This window comes from Hemitrygon akajei, chromosome 7 (assembly GCF_048418815.1).
Source record: "Hemitrygon akajei chromosome 7, sHemAka1.3, whole genome shotgun sequence".
Lineage (NCBI taxonomy): Eukaryota > Metazoa > Chordata > Chondrichthyes > Myliobatiformes > Dasyatidae > Hemitrygon > Hemitrygon akajei.
Genome location: NC_133130.1, coordinates 57370157 through 57392640, shown reverse-complemented (window position 1 = coordinate 57392640; position 22484 = coordinate 57370157). Strand labels below are relative to the sequence as shown.

At 39.0% G+C, this 22484-nt stretch overlaps 1 protein-coding gene across 22 annotated transcripts in view; it reads left to right on the top strand.

Annotated features, from left to right (window-relative positions):
- Positions 1-22484, top strand: part of LOC140730474 (neurexin-1) — a 1634325-nt gene that overhangs the window by 767771 nt on the left and 844070 nt on the right. For all 22 annotated transcript variants that reach the window (XM_073050928.1, XM_073050924.1, XM_073050929.1 and 19 more), the window contains one exon: positions 16129-16567. In XM_073050928.1, coding sequence (XP_072907029.1) covers positions 16129-16567 — 439 coding nt within the window. The remainder of the gene's footprint in view (positions 1-16128; positions 16568-22484) is intronic.

Genomic DNA, 22484 nt, shown 5'->3' with positions numbered 1-22484 from the left:
GAAAGAGGCAATTGGCTCACAAATAGAGAAAGCTTGGAGACAGTGCTAGAGGGAGGATAGGCGGGTGATAGAGAAGGGACGTGCTCAGACCGATGGTTTCTATTTTAATGCAAGGAGTATTATGAACAAAGTGGATGAGCTTAGAGCATAGATCAGTACGGGGCTGTGATGTTGTGGCCATTACAGAGACTTGGATGGCTCAGGGGCAGGAATGGTAACTTCGAGTGCCGGGCTTCAGATGTTTCAGAAAGGACAGGGAGGGAGGCAAAAGAGGTGGGAACGTGGCACTGTGGATCAGAGATAGTGTCATGGTTGCAGAAAAGGATGAAGACATGGAGTTATTGTCTACGGGGTCTCTGTGGGTGGAAGTTAGAAACAGAAAGGGATCACTAACTCTACAGGGTGTATTTTATAAACCACCCAATAGTAACAGGGACATCAAGGAGCAGGTAGGGAGACAGATTCTGGAAAGTGTAATAATAACAGGGTTGTCATGGTGAGAGATTTTAATTTCCCAAATATCAATTGGCAAGGGGTTTAGATGGGGTGGAGTTTGTCAGGTGTGTTCAAGAAGGTTTCTTGACATAATATGTAGATAAGCCTAAAAGAGGAAAGGCTGTACTTGATTTGGTCATGCATTACGAGCCTGATTGAATTTCTTGAGGATGTGACTAAACACAATGATGAAAGTAGGGCAGTAGATGTAATGTATATGGATTTCAGCAAGGCATTTGACAAGGTACTCCATGCAAGGCTTATTGAGAAAGTAAGGAGGCATGGGATCCAAGGGGACATTGCTTTGTGGATCCAGAACTGGCTTGCCCAGAGAAGGCAAAGTGTGGTTGTAGACAGATCATATTCTGCATGTAAGTTGGTCACCAGTGGTGTGCCTCAGGGATCTATTCTGGGACCCCTTCTCTTTGTGTATTTATAAATGACCTGGATGCGGGATTAGTAAATTTGTTGATGATACACAAATGTTGGGGGTGCTGTAGATAGAGTGGAGGGCTGTCAGAAGTGACAGCGGGACATTGATAGGATGCAAAACTGGGCTGAGACGTGGCTGATGGAGTTCAATCTAGATAAGTGTGAGGTAGTTCATTTTGGTAGGTCAAATACGATGGCAGAATATAGTATTAATGGTAAGGCTATTGGCAGTGTGGAGGATCAGAGGGATCTTGGGGTACAAGTCCATAGGACACTCAAAGCTGCTGCGCAGGTTGACTCTGTGGTTAAGAAAGCATATGGTACATTGGCCTTAATCAATGGTGGTATTGTGTTTAGGAGCTGAAAGGTAATGTTGCAGCTATATAGAACCCTGGTCAGACCCAGCTTGGAGTACTATGCTCAGTTCTGGTTGCTTCACTACAGGAAGGATGTGGAAGCTATAGAAAGGATGCAGAGGAGATTTACAAGGATGTTGCCTGGATTGGGGAGCATGCCTTATGAGAAAAGGTTGAGTGAACTCGGCCTTTTTTCCTTGGAGTGATGGAGGATGAGAGGTGATCTGATAGAGGTCTATAAGATGATGAGAGGAATTGATCCTGTGGATAGTCAGAGGCTTTTCCCGAGGGATGAAATGGCTAGCGCAAGAGGGCACAGTTTTAACGTAGTTGGAAGTAGGTACAGGGGAGATGTCAGGGGTAAGTTTTTTACACAGAGAGTAGTGAGTGCATGGAATGGGTTGCCGGCAATAGTGGTGGAGGCGGATACAATAGTGTCTTTTAAGAGATTCCTGGACAGGTACACAAAGCTCAGAAAAATAGAGGGCTATGGGTAACCCTAGGTCATTTCTAAGGTATGGACATGTTCGGCATAGCTTTGTGGGCTGAACAGCCTGTATTTGCTGTAGGTTTTCTATGTTTCTATGTCTTACACTGCAGCTCTTGAATAATCAGCCTCATGCTATGGGCCAGCAAGTCTGTTCTATGTACAGTATTGTTTGTTTGCAAAGCTTTCCTTTTAACTTCAGACTGATTCTTGCTTGTCATTTACATTAAGAACTGGAAGACTGTCTCCCCATTTTTGAAAGAAACTAAACAAAGAATATTGCTTGGAAGTTTAACTTACTCAAAAGCAACTCTTTAATCTTTAGAAGTGTCGGATGCCATCTTGAAAGAGCTGAAATTGGAAAGAAGAGCCCCCTGGCCCTGGGCAATCAATACCTATCACAAGGTGACTTATCTGCCTTCAGACCTTTCAGCTTCCTTCTCCTTAGTAATCGTTGCTACACTCACTTCTGTCCCCAACACTCTGGAATTACTGGCAGATTGCTAGTGTCTTCCAAAGTGAAGAATGACACAGAATACTTATTGAGTTTGTCTGCCATCGCTCCAGTGTCATTTCTCAGTGGATACTTTGACAGCCTCACCAATGTTGGGTGTGCTTGAACCTGGATTGGTTCTGGTTGAATGAGAATCATGACCAATGAGCTGATGTGCTATTGATTTGATTTAGTTATGGGATCAATAAAGTACTGTTATGAACCCCATAACTGGGTCACTTACCAGCAAAGATAAAGAGGTCCACTGAAGTCTGATGGTACTATTTTTAAACGTTTTTATTTATAAAGGGGCACAAAAGTAAGGTTAATACAAACATTCAGATAATATACGTCGTCAATACTCAATCTAAAGCACGGGTATAGTAATAATCAACAATACGAAGTAGCTCTATCGTTTGTCTAGGGGTAAAATATTGTCCGATGGAAATATCAAAGTCTCTGAAGTTCATGCAGGCTTTTAGCCTTTCGGGGACCGCTGGGGCTCACGTGTTGGAGAGAGAAAATAAACTTGCCAGCCTGTTGGACTCAAATCGTTGAATCGGGAATGTGAGTTCCCCGTTGTCAGTTCGGAATCCTTTTCGGGGTGATCAGCCACTCGATTCCCTAGCTAGGGGAATCGAATCACACGTGGCTCCCGAACAGCTTCCCGTCCTTACGGGAGCGATGAGCGATGGTGTCTCCGTCTGGTGCGTCGCTGCTTACTGCCTCCTGCTGTCCCCTTTTATCGTGACTGGCAGATTTGTAGATGTCACTCAAGGTAGGGTGATACAATCCCCACCCCACATTGCCCGAGGGTGTCCATGTCTCTGATAGCTGGCACGTACTATAGAGTTGCAATTCACACAGGTATCTCTGAGAACAATGGTCAAATCTGTTGCATTGTCTCTCATTTCCTGGGTCCAAGACCCGAATTAATAGTGATCTTGTGATTCTCCGGAAGGAGGGGGCTGGTCCCGCACCCTTCGGCCCCTCAGACCCTCAGAGCTGTGGTACATTCATAACAGTACTTATGATAATTATCATTGAAATGCAAATAATAAATCTTTATACTTATTTCAATCTATGCCAATTATTATTTCTAAAGGATTTTTTTGATTCATTAGATTCTATTATTTCATCCGTTCTACGTAAGGGCAAACGTTCCAGACTTAATAAAGTTCACCTTCAAAAACCTAAAAGGGAAAGTGGCATGGCCTTGCCCAATTTTCATTTATATTACTGGGCAGCCAATATTTGTTGTCTTACTTTTTGGTCTTTCTTTCATAATCAGCTTGACTGCCCAAAATGGGTGGCAATGGGGTTGAACTCTGGTAAGGATTTTTCCATTTCTGCACTTCTTGGACTAATTGTTAATCCTGTTATAAGACATACTTTGAGAATATGGGCTCAGTTCAGAAGATATAATGGTTTCTCTCTAGTTCTATTTTACATAACCATCTTTTTCGACTTAACATTTCATGACTGGTACAGAAAGGTCATTAGGTGCTTTGAAGATCTTTTCATTGATAATCATTTTGCAATTTTTGAACAACAGTCTGTAAAGTTTAATCTACCTAATACTCATTTCTTTAGATATCTTCAAATTAGACACTTTATTAATTCTTTAATATCAAACTTTCCTGAGATGCCCGAGAAAAACTTTGTGGACTTGTTTCTTTGTACGAACCCATTGGGCAAAGGTTTAATATCTACTATTTGCGATAAGTTAGTGACCTTGAGGCGTGTCCCTTTTGATAAAATCAGAACTGCCTTGGAGCTTGATTTAAATATTTCTCTGTCCGATGAGTTTTGGGATTCAATTCTTAAATCAGTTAACTCAACCTCTTTATGTGCTCGCCACTGCCTTTTGCAGTTCTTAGGTGTTCAGTCGGCCCTCCTTATCTGCGAGTTTTGCATCCGCGAATCAAGAAAACCCAGAAGTGCTCTTCCAGCACTTATTGTTCAAGCATGTACAGACTTTTTTTTCCTTGTCATTATTCCTTAAACAATGCAGTATAACAACCATTTTACATAGCATTTACATTGTATTAGGTATTATAAGTAATCTAGAGATGATTTAAAGTATACGGGAGGATGTTCGTGGGTTATCATGGATCGGGATCGAAAAAAATTGGGAGTTGTCTTACTAAGTAAGTTGGAACAGGTACATCCAGCATTATTTATCGTCAGTTAGTCAAACGTTTGACTTGGTATATAGATTACATTTTACCTTTCTAGGCATATAAAACACTTAAGAACGTTTGTTTCAGCGCCAGACTCGGGAATGGAAGTTCCTGAGTTTGATCCAGTGACAGATCACTTCCGAGCGCGCTCTGCATCCGTGGTGGTTTGATGTGGAGGATCAAAAACTCAAAACCCCAAAACCCAATAATTAAACCACTGCGTTGCTTAGTAATAATCAGGGCAGAGCTTTTCTCACTTTATCCTTTAAAATTGTTCCGATCGTTGACCGACGTAGCCTAACGCTTTTACAATGACCGATGGCACTTCACCTCTTTCCGATTGCTTTATTATTTCCACTTTATTTTCAATCGTGATCGTGATTATTTTTGTGAACAGAAACACTGCGGATTCAGAGCTCCACTGCCGGGTCCTAATGTCCACGGCAATGAGGCAGGTTAAATTAGGTCTGTGATTCCGCTGGGTCCTAAGATTCACTGCATTGAGACAGGTTGAATAAGGGACTTGAGCATCCGCATTTTTTGGTATCTGTGAGGGGTTCCAGAACCAATCCCTCACGAATAAGGAGGGCCGACTGTATATAGGGCTCATATGTCTAAAACCAAATTATCACAGTTTTATCCTGATACTAGTCCCTTTTGTGATGTGTAAATGGGGTGTAAGTGATCAGTCTTGCAGTCGCAATATTGAAGGAAGCTAAGGTGTTGGTTATTACCAATGGCTCTTGAATTTTTTTGTTGTATAAATTCTTATTCATATTTATTGGGCCTGTCCTAGTTTGGAAAAATTTTGGAGAGATGTTTTTTTAACTTTATCTCATATCTTAATTGCCATTTTGAACCTAACCCTCTGATTGCTCTTTTTGGCACCTTGGGTGAAGTTGACATGCATTTGAGTCCGACTATATGTCGAACATTATCTTTTGCATTTCTTTTGGCTGGACGGTTAGTTCTTCTCAGGTGGAGAGATGTTGCCCCACCCACTCATGCTCAATGGCTTAGAGATATTATGTCCTGTTTATGTCTTGAAAAGATTCATTATTCACTTCTTAATTCGGACATAAAGTTTCATAAGGTGTGGGGATCTTTTCTTGTATATTTTCATAATTGCTCTTTAGATTAAAGGTTTATCCCTTTTTTTGTACTACAGTCCCTTCAGGCTTTTTTTCTCTGATTAAGTTTTACAGTTTTTTTTTGTTGTGTAATACATTATAGTTTAGGTAGTAGGCATTATACTTTTTTCCTATTTACAGCTCTGTGGTGACGAAAGCTCTGATTAACTTTTCTTTACATTGTAATGGTTGGCTTGGAGGTTTGTAGTGGGAGGGTGGGGAGGATACTAACTTTCTATGATTTCATTTTGTGTGCTTTTTCTGTATTATGAATTGTATATTTGATATGTTTGTTTAGCACTGTATAAATCTCCATTTTGTTGGTGTTTTTTTCCTGTTGTAGTTTAGAAACTTATAAAAATTAATTTTAAAAAGAATTGCAAATAATTGATTTCTGAACTTAACTCAAGATTACTTGTAAGAAACGTTTTCATTGTATCTGCATCCTTCAATGCATTATCAGTCTTGAGTCGCAATATTGAAGGAAGCTATGGTGTTGGTTATTACCAATGTCTCTGGAATTTTTTTGTTGTGTAAATTCTTCCCTGTTATTCTATGTTTTAGTCTTCTGATTCTTGCTGTTGACCATATCATTTGAGTGATCCATTGATAATGACAGCTAGGCACTTAAAATGCCAATTAAGGACACAGAAAAAAAATATCAGTTTGGTATGTGTGCTGATAATTAATGGAGTTGAGCCTTTTTCTTAGTTTCATTGCCTCTGCTACATCTGTTGCCAGGATGTAGCTTTCCATTATAGAACATCAAAAAGTGTCTTCCTTCTTTAAAGAACAGAGTTTCCCTTCCTCCAACATTAATGATGCCCCTCACCTGCATCGCCTCCTCCATTTCCTGTACATGCATGCTCACCCCATCTCCTTGCTGCCTTAATAGTAATAGAGTTCCTCTTATCCTTAACTACCATCCTATCAGCCTCTGCATTCAAAACACTTTACCCTCCATGACTTCCACAATTTCCAAGGGATCCTACCACTAAAGATATATTTACCTTCCCTCTCCCTCCACTTTCTGCAGTGATGGCTCCCTCTGTGTTTCCCTTGTCCATTCACCCCTCCCCACTAATCTCCTTCCCAACACTTATCTCTGCAAGTGGCCTTAGTGCTATACATGCCCATACAGCTCCTCCCTCACCTTTATTCAGGGCCCCAGGCACTCCTTCCAGGTCAAGCAACACTTCCCATGCAAGTTTGCTGGGGTCGTCTATTGTACTGACAATGCGGCATCCTCTACATGGGTGAGACCTGCCATATATTGGGAGACTAATTCATCAAGCACCTCCGCACCATTCACCACACGTGGGACTTCCCAGTGGCCAAACATTTTAATTCCCATTCCCATTCTCGTTCCAATATGTCAGTCCATGGCCGCCTCTTGTACCAAGTTGAGTCCATCCTCAGGGTGATTGAGTACCTTATATTCCATCTGAATAGCCTGCAACTTCACAGCATGAATATTGATTTCCCCTTTCAGTAAACAGATTTTATCCACCACCCCCCCCCCCCCACACTTCCCCTATTCCCTGCTCTGACATTATAACTCTTCTCACCCACCTATTACTTCGGGATCCCTCCTCACTCTCTTTCTCCTATGGTCCACTCCTCCGACCCTTGACCTTTACTACACACCTGCTTTATCAATCACCTTCTAGCTAGCCTCCTTTCCCTCCCTCCTCAGTCCTGAAGAAGGGTCTCTGTCTGAAGCATCGACTATCAATTAATTTTCATAGATGCTGCCTGACCTGATGATTTCCTTCAGCGTTTTGTATGTAGCCATACGATAACTATTGGTGGCAGATAAAGGAAAAGGAAGACATCAGTGTGCACTTAAATAGGACAATAAATGTAGGCAAATCTTAAGTAGCAATTGGTAATAATGTGAATAGGGAAGCTGCACAATACCCTGCAAGTATAGAGTATGTTTAACAGGATGAATAATTTGCATTTTAAAAGCTCCCTTGATATAGAAAAACATTCTAAATTGCTATTGCATTTTCCATTACGCTCTTCTTATCATCTCTTTTGTAAGGTTGCAGAAATGTGTAGTCTTTGTGAAGAACACATTTTGGAGCTTTGGTTGAAAAACTGAAGTAGAAAACAATTTCAAATAATCAGTAAATGATTTGGTTCTATTACAAGCACAAAGATCATGTTTCTTTTGCATTGTTAATGCCGACATTCATTTCATGGCATGCTCTAGGAGACTTCCTATGAGTTGATTATGTTATTTGACAATATTACTTAATATTTTGCTGTCAATTTTTTACACATTTTATTCAAGTTTCCTGATCAGTAATAGAGAATTAAGTGGGGCTAATGCTCAAGGTTGGGAAGGGTCAAAAAAATTTTGTGTCAGTCCTGCACCTGTAAATGTTTCATTCGGGACTCTTTAGGCTGTCAGAATGGCTTTGTCCTGCATGAGAAGGCAGTATTAGTTCTCCATTTGGACATGCATCAGTTTTTTGTCTAGACATTGTAGACCTTATCCTTTTATTTTTCCTTTGTAGTCACACAATTTGTTCATTGTGGGGCAGGTTCATAAAATCACTCTCATTTTAACTAATTTTCTGCCCAATTTTCAGAGAACAAAGGAACTAAAATTGGTCTATATATTTCCTTCTTAGTCATTTTCCACGCTTAAATGTGTCTCCCTTATCATTCTACAACTTGTTTTATTACTAGGCTTATTATATTTTCCTGGCGAGTTACCTCCTCTGCCCACCCAATTTACAGCTAAGTCTTTGTTTATTGTTCTCTACCCTACACTTTTCTCCCTGTTTATATCCTTTTTAATTTAGTTTGTCTGCTTAGTGCTCCACTTCCCACTTATCTCCATTCTCCCTCATGATTATTATCTCACCCCCCGCCCCCCCGTGTGGTCATGTTCTTTGAGCTGTTGCTGTTCATGCTTGTTATTTCTGAAAAAAAATCACATTTCTGCGACACCTTACTGCTCTTTGGCAATTGATGGCTTTTTATTTTGCATTTATTTATTGACTACCCTGACATGCATGTGCATTCTAAATGAAGACAGCTGGGATTTCTGCAGCTATCTTTGCAGTAAAGAAGATAAAAAGGGGCATTGCAGGAGCCTTAAAAAAAGGCATCATGTCACATAAGGAAACAAATCACTCAATTTGTGGAGAGGTAGAATGTTTTAAAAGAAGAAAGCAAAGCAGGGAGTTTTATGGTAAGAATTATAGACTGCATTCTTTTATCAGCTATTCAGAACCACTGCTTTTTGCATTCATCTTGGTTGAACGTGGAGAGCAGTTCTTATTAACTCGCTGCATCTTGGAGTCAGACTGAGTGTCCTGAGGAATGAGGTGTCTTTGGTGTTGAAATGATGAAGGCCAACCCTAACTTGACAGGAAGAATGCAATGATGTTTTCGCTGCTTATAAAGCTGAGACAATCTTTAAAGCTTTTATACATATCTACCATGCAGATATATCAAAAAATACTGAATCAAACCATTTTAAATACATTGAAACATAATTAAAATATTAAACTAAAGCTTAATAATTAAATGTAGTCTAGAATCCATACTGAAATCAATAGCATCTAAATGTTCTGTTGTGCTTTTAATATTTCAGTAATATTTGAATAATCTTTTATTTTTTTCTATGTACACACATACATACAATATTGGTAAATTAAGCATTCTTGTTTGTTTAAATAGTTCATTATGTGTCATATGTATAAATACATGAATTGCATACGTCATCACGCTACCACGTGATACTTCTACACCTCACTTAAAGTAAAACTGAAGACGGACTCACATTTTTGGACTTGTGCGTGCGTGCGTGTGTGTGTGTGTGTGTGTGTGTGTGTGAGAGAGAGAGAGAGACCGACCTCCCATGGTAAAATTTGGGGAACCAGACTGAGCACTTGTAACTTTTGAATTTGTAATGGATCTTTATGAGTTCTGACATTATTTTTGTAGGAATGGTTGAATTACCATAAGACATAGGAGCAGAATTAGGCTATTTAGCCTATCAAGTCTGCTCTGCCAATCAATCTTTGCTGAATGCCGGGAGTTTCCGTTTTAGCCATAAGACATGGCTAAAGAAACTTAGCGCATTGTTTTTCAGAAGTAACTGATGAAATTAATGAATGGGATTCACTGTGCATTATAGCTTTAGATCAAGTTTTTGGAAGCTGCTGTGAAGTACCGTAGATGTCGGATTATAAGCCGCTACTTTTTTCCCACATTTTGAACAGCTTTGAACACTGCGGCCTTTACTACGGTGCGGCTAATGCATGATTTTTTTTCATGCCGCCAAAAACATTTTGCCTCGTAATAGTAGACCAATAAAATTGATGAGTAGTTCACAGAGGTCCAATGAAATTGTACGATAAATCAAGCGCACTTTCACAATTAAATTATTGTAAATCAGTCATTTGTACTCACCCTCATCAACATGGAAAACACTCGAAGAAAAGCATTGTGCTGCCTTTATGGCAGTTATTTAGTTTATAATATTTTCGCTTAGTAATTCATTTGTTAGTATTTTCTAGTTAAAGTTAGAAGTGTTTTAACTATATTTGTTTTCTGTACTACATCCCGGAATGCTATGATGTCACATCCGATTTCGCCGCGTCTTGTGGGAAATACTGGTTTGCGATAAACGGGAAGGTGGGGGGGAGCACATTAGCCGAGCGAAAACGCTGCTTTTAAGTTAAAGGCGATCAATAACTTTTCCTGGTAGGCTGCAGTATATATATTTTTTACCAGTCGTTAGGAGATATTGGAATGTTGTTCAGTAAAAAAGTATACGCAACGTAATTTGTGTTACCGATACGTATGTATATTTAAAAGTAGCCGCGTTACAGGCACGGTTCGAAAAAAAGCATTTGCAATATGTATTTGTTTATGTTACCATATGGATTTAATTAAAAGTTAAAAAATCCTCACGTGTAATATCTTTCTGTGTAAATATCTCATATTACAACGTGGGACACCTGCGGCCGAAAATCCGGTGCGGCCTAAAATCCGGTGCGGCTTGTACAAGTACAAAATTGATTTTCTTTCTAAAATTAGAGCCAGCGGCTTTTAATCAGGTGCGCTCTGTAGTGCGAAATCTACGGTACATTGAAACTTGGGGTGGTTATGTAAACTCCCAATTTACTCCTGACCTAATTACGGGACAATATACAATGACCAATTAACCTAACAACTGATACATCCTTGGACTGTGGGAGGAAGCCAATGCAGTCAAGGGGAGAATGTGCAGATTCCTTTCAGGCAGCAGTTGCAATTGAACCCGGGTCACCGGTACTGTAAATCTTTGTGCTAACCAGAACGCTATCGTGCCACACTTAAAGAGCGATATTGGAGGTGGGTCATCAAATAAGCAAAAAGAAACATTCTCATTCAAAGGAGGAAGTTTAGCAGTGTTGACAAAAATGAAGGTGAATAAATCCCTGGGGCCTGGCTGAATGTATCCCAAGACATTGTTGAAAGCAGGGGAAGGAGTTGGAGCAGAGCCTCATGTATCTTCCGGCTACAGGTAAGAAACCAGAAGGCTGGAGGGTAGCTAATTTTCTGCTTTAATTAAAAAAATAGTTGAAAGATCAAACCAGGAAACTTCAGGCTGGTTAGCTTGACATCAATGGCAGTAAAATTATTGGAGACAAGAAATCAGAAATCCAATATTTGAAGGGATGACCAAGAAGATGGATGAAGCAGAGCAGTGGGCAATGTACTCATGGACATCTGCGAGGTTTTTGACAAGAACATATGTGATAGGCTATTTCAAAAAGTCAGATCACATGGGTCCGGATAAGATACCTAATTGATTATAAAATTGGCTTTGTGAAGGAGACCATCAAAGTCAAAATGAAATGAGTTTATTGTCATATGCACAAGTACATGTATGTGCACGTGTAATGACATATTTACTTGCAGCAATATTACAGGCACATCATATATAAGCATCATTCACAAAGAAAACATAAATTATGCACAATTTTTACTATAGTCCTTTCTAGTACAAGTGGTTGTACTGTTACTAAATTGTAGGATTAAGGCTTTGCTGGTTGATTTGAGAACCACACAACTGATAGGAAGTAGCAGTTCTTGAATCTGATGGTGTGGGACTTCAGGTTTCTTTACCTCCTGCTTGATGACAGTGAAGGGTTGTTTTTAGATTGGAGGCCTATGCCTAAATGTGTGCTGCAAGGATTGGTGTTGGGTCCTCTGTTCTTTGTCCTGTGTGATTGGTTTGTGTTGGAATGTAATTGGAAAGAATAGAAAGCTTGTGGATGACAGCAACATTAGTGTTGTGGTGGACAATGAAGAACATTGTCTAAGGTTACAACAGATTCTTGATCAACTGGGAAAGATGGATTTTACTGAGAAAAATCCATAGTGCTGCATTTTGGAAAGTTATCCCAGAGGAGAACACATACAGAATAGTGAATGACAACGCCCTTGGGTGTGTTGAAGAACAGAAAGAGATAGTAGGAGAGGAAATATTTCCCTGAAAGTGGCAACACAGGCAGTTAATTTTGAACATGCTTGCCTTCATCAGATGGGATACTGAGCATAGGAACTGCGTTGGAACCTGAGTACAGGAAATGGAATGCAATGTTGCAGTTGAGCACAATATTGGTGAGACTACACTTGAAATATTGTGTGCTATTCTAGTCAACAGTCAACTTGAAGGATGTGACTCAGCTAGAAAGGGGACAGAAAAGATTCACAGGTATGTTGCTGGGACTGGAGAGCTTCAGTTATAAAGAGGGACTACACAGGCTGGATTTGTTTTCATGAGATCAAAGAAAGCTGAAGGGTGACCTTGCTGAAATTTATTAAATCATGAGGGACATAGATAAGATAAAAAGGTCATGCTATTTTTCCCAGGTTAGAGGAGAAGGATTTAAAGTGGAACTGAGATGCAGGTTTGTCACATAGAGGGTGGCAGATGTATGGAGCAAACTGCAGATACGTTTGGACAGGTACAAGGATAGGAAGTTTTTAATGGGATATGGCCAACAAACAGCATTTGGTACGATCCCAGGAAGGCATCTTGGTTGAGACAAGTCGCTTTGATAGAAGGGCCTATTTCCATATCAATATCAGTCAAGATGAGTTAGTTGGGCAGTTTTGGCTGAGAAACTGACATGCAGATTCAATTATGCTTACCACTAGTACATGCAAAATGTTGTCTTGGCAAGCGTTTTCTAATAGTTGTCACAACAGAAGAGTTGGGGCATCCATCCAGTTTGGCAATATCACAGAGCTTAGCTGTAATTGGTTAACTTTACTGCTTCTAAATTCTCCAATGTGAATAGATGACATTCAGGTAACATTAAACTAATACTGCTAATTAAAAATAGAACAGGCTAGAAATGATCAACAACTCAAACATCTATGCTTATTATGAAACAATAAGCCTATTTGATCAAACATAAGCATTTACTTTTATAGGAGAGTAGGTCTTTGTAATAAACTCTTTTTTATTTTCCATAGGTATAAATATTTGAGTCACACGCAATATTGTTACCTATACATAGTGAATCCAGAGGCAGTAGCAGAAGAATGCTTGGACTGCCATCACTTATGAAGTTTCTGAAAGACTGTTGCAAGAGCAATCAGAATTCAAGTTATCAATTGAGCAGAGTCTGCCATTGCTGTCACAACCATGACTCTTCCTCCTACATACTCTCGTAAATGACTTTCTAAAACTATCCTGCAGCATACAAGGCAATCAGATATTCTTAGTACTATTTCAGTATGCAAAACCAAATTAACCAATTGCAGAAGAAAATCTGAATAAGAGCCTTTATTTTTTACAGTGCCATTCTGATAAAATGTGTTCATTCTCTTTCAACACAAGGAATTCATAAGTGATCAGGGCATTTAAGTTTTTTCATCTTCTGATGTTCATTTCTTCTGCAGTCTCAAAGATATAATATGAAGATCAATATGGGGTGATGTAGTTGTCAGCTCTCAGGGTACAGAACTTCAATTCCATTAAGGCAGTCCTTTTCTTATGCAACTTGATTGTGAGCAGACACTCCTGCTGGCTGCATATCTGGAGCTTCTGCTTGGGGACTTCGAAACTGTCTGCTATGTGTCACTTGAGTGACACTCAAATGTCTGGCATAATTTGTTTTCTGGACAAATACAGAACAATTCCAATTATAGGAATTGTACTGGATAGTTTAAGGGCAATCACTAAAACATTGTATGGTTCACGTACAGTGAATTGTGTTCTGATGTATACTGAACAAACACTGGTATGATCTTTCTGTAATACCTATTGATTATTCCTCAGTACAGTCATGTACTTCCTTGAAGAAGTCACTATTGGATGTGGCTGTCAATATGATGCTCTCTTTGAAGCAAAGGTTTCCTAGATTTTTTAAAAACTGAAAGCAATTTATTCAAAGTCACAAATGTTAGTTAGCATTTAGTCACAGATAATTAACTTCATTGTGTTGATCAAGTTGTGTTGCTTTTTTTCTGTGAACATTCAAATGTTCTAACTGCAAACTTGCAGTCGATCTCCTGTGTGTCTATTGTTAGAATGTAATTTCCTTAATTTGAGTCTGTGAATCATCTAGTTCTATAATCCCCTCACCTAATTCTCCAAATCGATTGTAAGAAAATTAATTCTATCAAGTCTTTTAGGAATCCACTAACCTCTGGTCTTCAACAAATTTTGCCTTATCGATATTAATAATTTTTCCTGGTTGGCAGAAATTTTTATCATTTTCCTTCTGCTCCTCATCGTAACCACCATCAATCTCAGCAACTGTTTTCTCTCCCTGATGTTAGATTGTCCCGCAGAAAAGACCTTAATTAAAATGACTGTAAACACAGATAAGCAATATCTGTGTGGCCAATGAAGAAAAAGACAAAACCTTTCCCTACTTACCATAAATTGACGTAGGTTTATACCACACAGCTGATCTGTTCAATGCCAACCAAGGTGCCCCATCCAAGCTCATCCCATTTGCCAGGGTTTGATACATAATATTTTAAACCTTTGCAATTCATATACCTGCACCACTCACTATCTTATAAAAGTTTAAATTGTACCTGCCTCAGCCACCTCCTCTGGTAGCTGATTTCACATGGATGCCACCCTTTGTAATAAAACAAAGTTGTCTCTTAAGTTCCTCTTGTATTTTGCCACTCTCACATTAAACCTCTGCTCTCCAGTTCTTGTTATTTCAGCTCTAGAAAAAGTCTAACTGCATTTGCCCTATCTATGCCCCTTATGATCCTATACACTCTCAGATTCCCACCCCCAGCTAATATAATCCTAGCCAGTCCAGCCTCTCTCTTTAATTCAGTTCCTCAAGTCATGACGACATACTTGTCTGCACTTTACCCAATTTAATAGCATCTTTCCAGCACCATGTTGCAGAAACGCAAGGGCAAATGCCAGTGTAAGCTCCCTGCATCTTGAGCGAGCCCTGAAAGCATTGTTCATCCTCAATATCTTTGCAATGTGTTGGCACTTAAAATTGACAATACCTGTCCAAATTTGTATTTCCCCATACAAATTATATGCAAGTTACTTTAAAAACAACATTAAGTTATTAGAATGTGAAAGTGGCAAGCCTGGTGGTAACTCCATGAGAAAGTGGAGATAGAGATTTACTTGCAACAACGCATTGTAAGGAAAACAAGTCATAGTACTGATTTAACTGATATTTTACTGTGGCACACATGGAAGTTTAGGGCTGGTTCTATCAAAATCAGATTGTAAATAGTCTCCTGTTATCCTTTATACGCAAGGAAGAAAAGTAAAAAATACTCGGTGGACAGCATGATTGTACTTGTCATGTCTTTCAACTGTATACAATTCTTTTGGGGTGATGAATTTGTCATTCAGTGTCAATGGCACTTGTTTTCAAAAACCTGCCAGGCAGGCCACTTTTTCTGAGGATCTCTTCCATAGAAACCAGCAGCTGTTACATCTATTCCAGTATTTCATCTACAAAGTTGATCGGGTATGCTATATTTGGTCTTGTTCTCATGTCCTCCACCCTCTACCATACCCCTACCTGAGCTTCTGGTTGAAAATGTGGTGTATGATTTATAGTGACCAGTTACTCAGTTTTGTAATGCTTTTAAAGTATCTTATTGGTGAAATTTCCATCATTTACAGCAACTTTTATTAGAATGTAAGTCTACCTTCTTCACCAATCCTTTATTCAGTGAATACCTAAATTGAAATTCTGGTCATATCTTTTGTGGTTAGAATGTCAAACTATCGATGTGTCATCCAAAGTTAAAGTATTAACAAAGTAGCCTTGTGAATTTCTATGAGCATCAAGTGGATAAAAACATCAAGAATTTGAAATGCTTCTCTTCTAGCATTGGTGTTATAATGGAAAGTTGCTGCATTAATAATATCCCGGATGACTATTATTCTTTATATTTTATGATCATTGCTTTTCTCCTGTCAGTGCATGTTTTCTTAATCTTCACTAACATTATTTATTTATAAGCTTGGCTGTAATTAGTTTTCTGAAGAATTCAATTATTAACATTGTTATTTCACTTGCAGGTGGTTTATAAAAATAATGATGTTCGTTTGGAATTATCACGGCTTGCAAAACAAGGAGATCGTAAGATGAAGATTCATGGAATGGTAGCTTTCAAATGTGAGAATGTTGCAACACTTGACCCAATCACATTTGAAACCCCTGAATCATTTATTTCTCTACCAAAGTGGAATGCTAAAAAGACAGGCTCCATCTCATTTGACTTTCGCACCACTGAGCCAAATGGACTGATTCTTTTTAGTCACGGCAAGCCACGGCACCAAAAAGATGCTAAAAATCCACGAATAGTAAAGGTGGACTTTTTTGCCATTGAAATGCTAGATGGGCACTTATACCTTCTGCTAGACATGGGATCTGGTGCTATTAAAACAAAAGCTACTCAAAGAAAGGTGAATGATGGAGAGTGGTATCATGTGGATTTTCAGAGAGATGGAAGATCAGGTAAGACTTTTATCTGCTATTCTTTGCAATGCCAGGAAATCAGTTTGGAGTAAGGAACAATTATCAAAAAATAGCCTAAGTTATTGTACCTTGGTTTTGGCATTTTCTTATCTTATGATGTAGTTTGGAGACAAAGCCAACTGAGAGTTCCTATGAGCCCGATGTGTGATGCACAACATGTATTATTTGCTGAAATAAAGTAAAGGCATTCTTTAATAAAAACTGTGAATAGAGCTGTAAATTCAGGAAGAGGTGAAGAATGGGTAGAAGTGCATATTCATTGCTAAGCCATGAATACTACTCTATGCATTTGATTGAAATTTGATAGTTACAATCCAAACCCAATGACTATACTGGAAAGTCATTGGCTTCACTGAATCTTCAAAGTGTAAAGATCAATATCACTATGATTCTAAAAGAACTGCATAGATTTTATCTCCAAAGAATGTCAACACTAAGAATTTTAGAAGTTAGTCAAAATTGCGCTTTAGCTGTTACAAAGCTAAATAACATTTCACTGCACTTTATAGTACTTTTCTGATTGGAAATGATTCTTGAATGTTTGCAAAAGTATCATACACATTCCTTGGGTTTGTATTCTCACTATTTAAAGGGCGGTCATGAGGTGAAATCATGTTGAATAGTGAAACCAATCCGAAAATGTTAAACGATTAGGAAAAAAGTCAAGACATTTTGCAAATTTAATGTAGTTACTTCTTAATATCTGTGCAAGTATCAGTAAAAAAGCTGAAGTGGTTGATTTTTCGGAGGACAGATAAAGGGGTTTCTATCCAGTATTCCTATAGCAAGTCCAAAAGTTTATCTGGAAAGTCTGATCAATTATGAATAGTAACTAGGTGAACTGGTTTAGGACAAGTATCAGACCATACAATGTGGAGGAGGAAATTAACTCAGTTATTCAAGATTCTTCAATGATCCACTTTTCAGTTGCACCTAATTATTCAATCTGCCTCATGCAAGGCAAAATGAAACTAATAAATGATATAGTAACAGTGGCACACATTGTAAACCCATTAGTCAGATTGAAGGTTTCAGTTTATATCTTTTGTATGTAGCATTAGTTTTGCAAACTATTAAAGCAACACCATAATAAAAGTGCTTCATGTTGTTGGCAGTATTCTATGGAATAAAGATGGCTTTCAATGGGCTCACAAAACTCATATTAAGAAGTTGAAGAAAAATATTATTCATCTATTTTTATTGCATGAGCTGTGCATACATTTGAGCTTCAGCAATATAATTTACAGAATAATCTTCCAATCTCTTTGTTTTTATTGATAAGTGTTTATGAATGCAAAGGCAATGATTCTTCCCAAATTATCACTGAACTTCTTAATTAGTAGCAAATATGAATTCTGTACTGTTTGTCTTGCATACAATAACTGGAAACTCTGAAACATATCCGTATCACTCAATACTACAGAATTTCAGCATAGTCTTTTCATTCTATATCTGAAAGTTTTAATGATATTTTTCATAAATTCAGCCCTAATCTGAAAATAGCACATTTTACATTTTACCATATCAAGTGAAATTCTAATGATTCAAGGCCTTGATCAACCTCAGAGGTCTCTGTCAGTTTGTAAGGCCATATATTTCTAAAATCTTTCACATCACTTCTTATAAAATCTTTACATATTTGTATGTCATGTTGATTCCTGATTATTTGTTCTGTACAAATATCAACAATGTTCCAGTTTTGCTCTTCTATTCTGAGTTGACATAAATGACTCTTGAAAGCAGATGCTCCTAAATAGTAACACTTTCTTGCAATACATGGAAGCAAAAGATGTTAACTGTCTTAGGATCTGTTGATATTTACTTAGGATCAACGAGCATTCAAATATTAGTTATATATGCTACAAGTCAGAAATTAGTATGTTAATATCTTAATAATATTTTTAAAAAACATACCCTGCATTGGGAAGAAGTTTTTAATGAACTCCTTTGATTAAAAAAGCATCAGGCTTGATGCTTAACACTTGTATTATCACATGCTGGATAGTTTTTAATTTTCTACATCATTTCTGTATTTGTTTATTACTATTCTGATTTCAACTTTCAGAGCAACACAGCACTTTACTGTTTGTGTCCCAAAACACTGAAATAATTTAACATGCAATAATTACAATTTCCAGCATGTCATTAAATTGTAGGTTTTTTATTGCATGTTGGAATAGTATCAGCAATGAGTTGACATTTCAATGGACATGTACAAAGCACATTTTGATAACTTCAATAAAATTAGAAAAATATTTATGGTCAGATCAATCCATCACGTAAACAAACCTCCTCTCCATTGGCTTACACTCTCCACTGCCCGAGGAAAGCCGCCATCATAATTAAGGACCCTTCCCATCCTGGTCATTCTTTCTCTCAGGAAAACTAGTTTAAACCCTCTCGAATAGCATTAGCAAACCTCTTGACCGTTATATTAGATCCCCCCCCCCCCCCAGTTCAAGTGCAACCTGTCCCTCTTGTACAGGTCACTCTTTTTCCAGAAAATGTTCCAATGATCCAAGAATTTGTAAGCCCGCCTTCTGCACCATCTCCTCAACCATTTATTAATCTGTGCTATCATCTCATTCCCACCTGCAGTAGCCCATGCACTGGGAATTATCTGGAGATTACTATGTGGAGGTCCTTCTCGTCAGCCACTTTGCTAACTCCCTTTAAGCACTGAATAGGACCTCTTCCACTTTCCTACCTATGTCATTGGTGCCAATATGCACTACGACCTCTGGCTGTTCACCCTCTACTTCGAGAATATTCTGCAGTTGCTCCAATACATCCAGGACCCTAGCACCCAGTGGGCAACACACCATCCTAGTCTCTCTTTTTCAGCCTAGTCTCTCTTTTTCTGTTTGTCTGCCTAACTACCAAATCCCCTATCATTACTGAACTGTCTGACTTTACCCTCAGTGCAGGCCACAGTGCCACCAGCCTGGCTGCTGCTGCTGTGCCCTGACTGGCCACCCTGCCCACAACAGTATCCAAAGAGGTATACTTATTGCTGAGGGGAATGACCACAGAGGAACTCTACACTGACTGCTTAATTCTCTTATCTCTTCTGATAATTTCCCACAATAATGGAGTTTGCAGTTTCAAACATTGATAGTAGAAATAGAATAATAGAAAATAAAACACACCTTAAGCTACTGGCTACACAGTGCACCATATATATGTAAGTGTGGAATCAATCATTGTAATGCATTTGGGCTTGGGAGATTCTTTATCACAATTGTTTCAAGGTATTGGTAGTCGGTGTGCGTGTGTCCACGTCTTGCATATGTCATCTGAAGGAACTTCTCAAGTCCAAACTTCATAGCCAGTAGCTCCTATTTCCTGATGAAGGGTCTCGGCCTGAAACGTTGGCTACTCTTTTCTCATGGATGCTGCCTGACCTGCTGAGTTCTTCCAGCGTTGTGTACGTATTCTAGCTCATTTTCCTTTTGGGCATAGTATGTCTAAATGTTAGTCAGTGACCTGATTGCATACATTATTCAGAATCAGAATCAAATTTAGTATCAGTGGCATAATTAGTGAAATTTGTTGTTTTGCAGCAGCAGTACATTGCAATACATAATAAAATATATAAATTACGGTAAGAAATACAGTTAAAATGAAATTAAGTTAAAAACAAGTAATGCAAAAATAAGAGAAAAGAATTGTGAGGTAGTGTACATAGGTTTATTGTCCATTCAGAAATCTGATGATGGAAAGGAAGAAGCTGTTTGTAAAACATTGAGAGTATGTCTGCAGGATCCTGTACTTCCTCAGTGGTGGCAATGAGAAGAGGGCATGTCCTGGGTGATGGAGTCTTTATTGATGTCGGCTGCCTTTCCGAGGCATCGCTTCATTGCTGGGGAGGCTAGTGCCAAACTTGGAACTGGCTGAGTTTGCATTTTCCAATCCCGGAAAGTGCCTCCCTCCCCCCATACCAGATGGCAATGCAACCAGTGAAGAATGCTCTCCCCTGTACTTCTATAGAAATCTACAAGAGTCTTTGATAACATACCAAGTATGTCATCATCTTGCTCCTAGATAGCCTCCAGGATTTTCTTCTTCAGCATCTCTTTGTGTTAGTCCTTTTCTAAGAGCAAGCTAGCTTGACAGTAGAGTCTCCTTGAATCAGTGAGCCAGTCATTATTAAAATATATATGTAATTCCCTTTTTCTCACTAGATTGCTTGTTTACGAATGTCTATCAAACATCATTCTTTCCTCCTTGTCATTTATTCAGATAGAGCATTCAGATGTTCTATTAAAGCAAAAATGTCAGAGTTGACATTTGTAGCCTGCACCTTTTTGAATTTGGAAGGATCCTCCTTTTGACCTATAGAGAAACCCTTTGAACTTCCTATATTAGCACCTCAACTGCTTTCTTCTGCATTTGTTCCTTAATAGACAATAGGTGCAGGAGTAGGCCATTCGGCCATCCCGGAGCCAGCACCGCCATTCAATGTGATCATGGCTGATCATCCACAATCAGTACCCCGTTCCTGCCTTCTCCCCATATTCCTTGACTCCGCTGTCTTTAAGAGCTCTATCTAATTCTTTCTTGAAAGCATCCTGAGAATTGGCCTCCACTGCCTTCTGAGGCAGAGCATTCCATAGATCCACAACTCTCTGCGTGAAAATGTTTTTCCTGAACTCCAGTCTAAATAGCCTACCCCTTATTCTTAAACTGTGGCCTCTGGTTCTGGACTCCCCCAACATCGGGAACATGTTTCCTGCCTCTAGCATGTCCAATCCCTTAACAATCTTATTTGTTTCAATCAAATCCCCTCTCACCCTTCTAAATTCCAGTGTATACAAGCCCAGTCGCTCCAATCTTTCAACATATAACAGTCCCACCATCCCAGGAATCAACCTCATGAACCTAAGGTCTTAACTTTTTGACTTGGTATATCTCAGTTTCTGCAACAGTCTGTCCTCCTCTAAATACAATGGTATTTTCTATTATGTTGTTTATATCAGCAACTCCTTCAGGAACCTGATCAATCATTTACTGAAACTGTTTATTGTGGTTTGGATTCAGAAAGGCTTCATCCACAGATACCTCCCAAAACTTGAGTTGCGGATCATTAGAAATGCGATCTCACTGTCAACCAATGATTGAGTTCATTTGTTTGTGAAATGCAGACGGTTTTATATACTGAGAGATTCAGTACAATTCTGTTGGTAGCTGTATATATTCCCCTCCCTGCTAAAGCAAACAAGGCATTGGATGAGCTCTACAGCACCAACAGTGACTTTTGAACCAAACACCCTGATGGTATTTATCTTCATTATTACTAGGGATTTCAACCATGCGAACCTAAATACAGTCCTACCTAAATTCTATCAGTATGTTGGTGTTGCAACCAGTGGTAAAAATGGACTAAACCTGGTTTATACTAATATAGCAGGTGTATATAAAGCAGACCTTCAAGCCCACATTGATCACCTATCTGTAATGGTCATTCCAGCATGCAAGCCACTGATAAAACAGGTCAGTGGTGAAAACCTAGACAGCAGGGGCAAACCCAGCATTGCAGAGCTGCTTTGAAAACATAAACTGGAGAATGTCCAGGGATGCTGCTACCTATGGCAACCATGTTAATATTGAAGAATATGTAGATTCTATGACCAGCTGCATTGAGAAGTGTACTAAGGGTGTTACCATCATGAAACACATCCGGGTGAGGGCAATCGGAAGCCATGGCTTACTGCAGAGGCCCGTACATGACTGAGGGATTGGATACTGCCTTCAGATCGGGGGATGCGACAGCTCTTAGGGAAGCAAGAACTGTGCTTTCCAGCTCCATCAGAAAGGCAAAGTGGGAGCATATACTGCCACTTCTGAGATACTAGGGACACAAGGCACATGTGGCACGGAATTCGGAGGATTACAG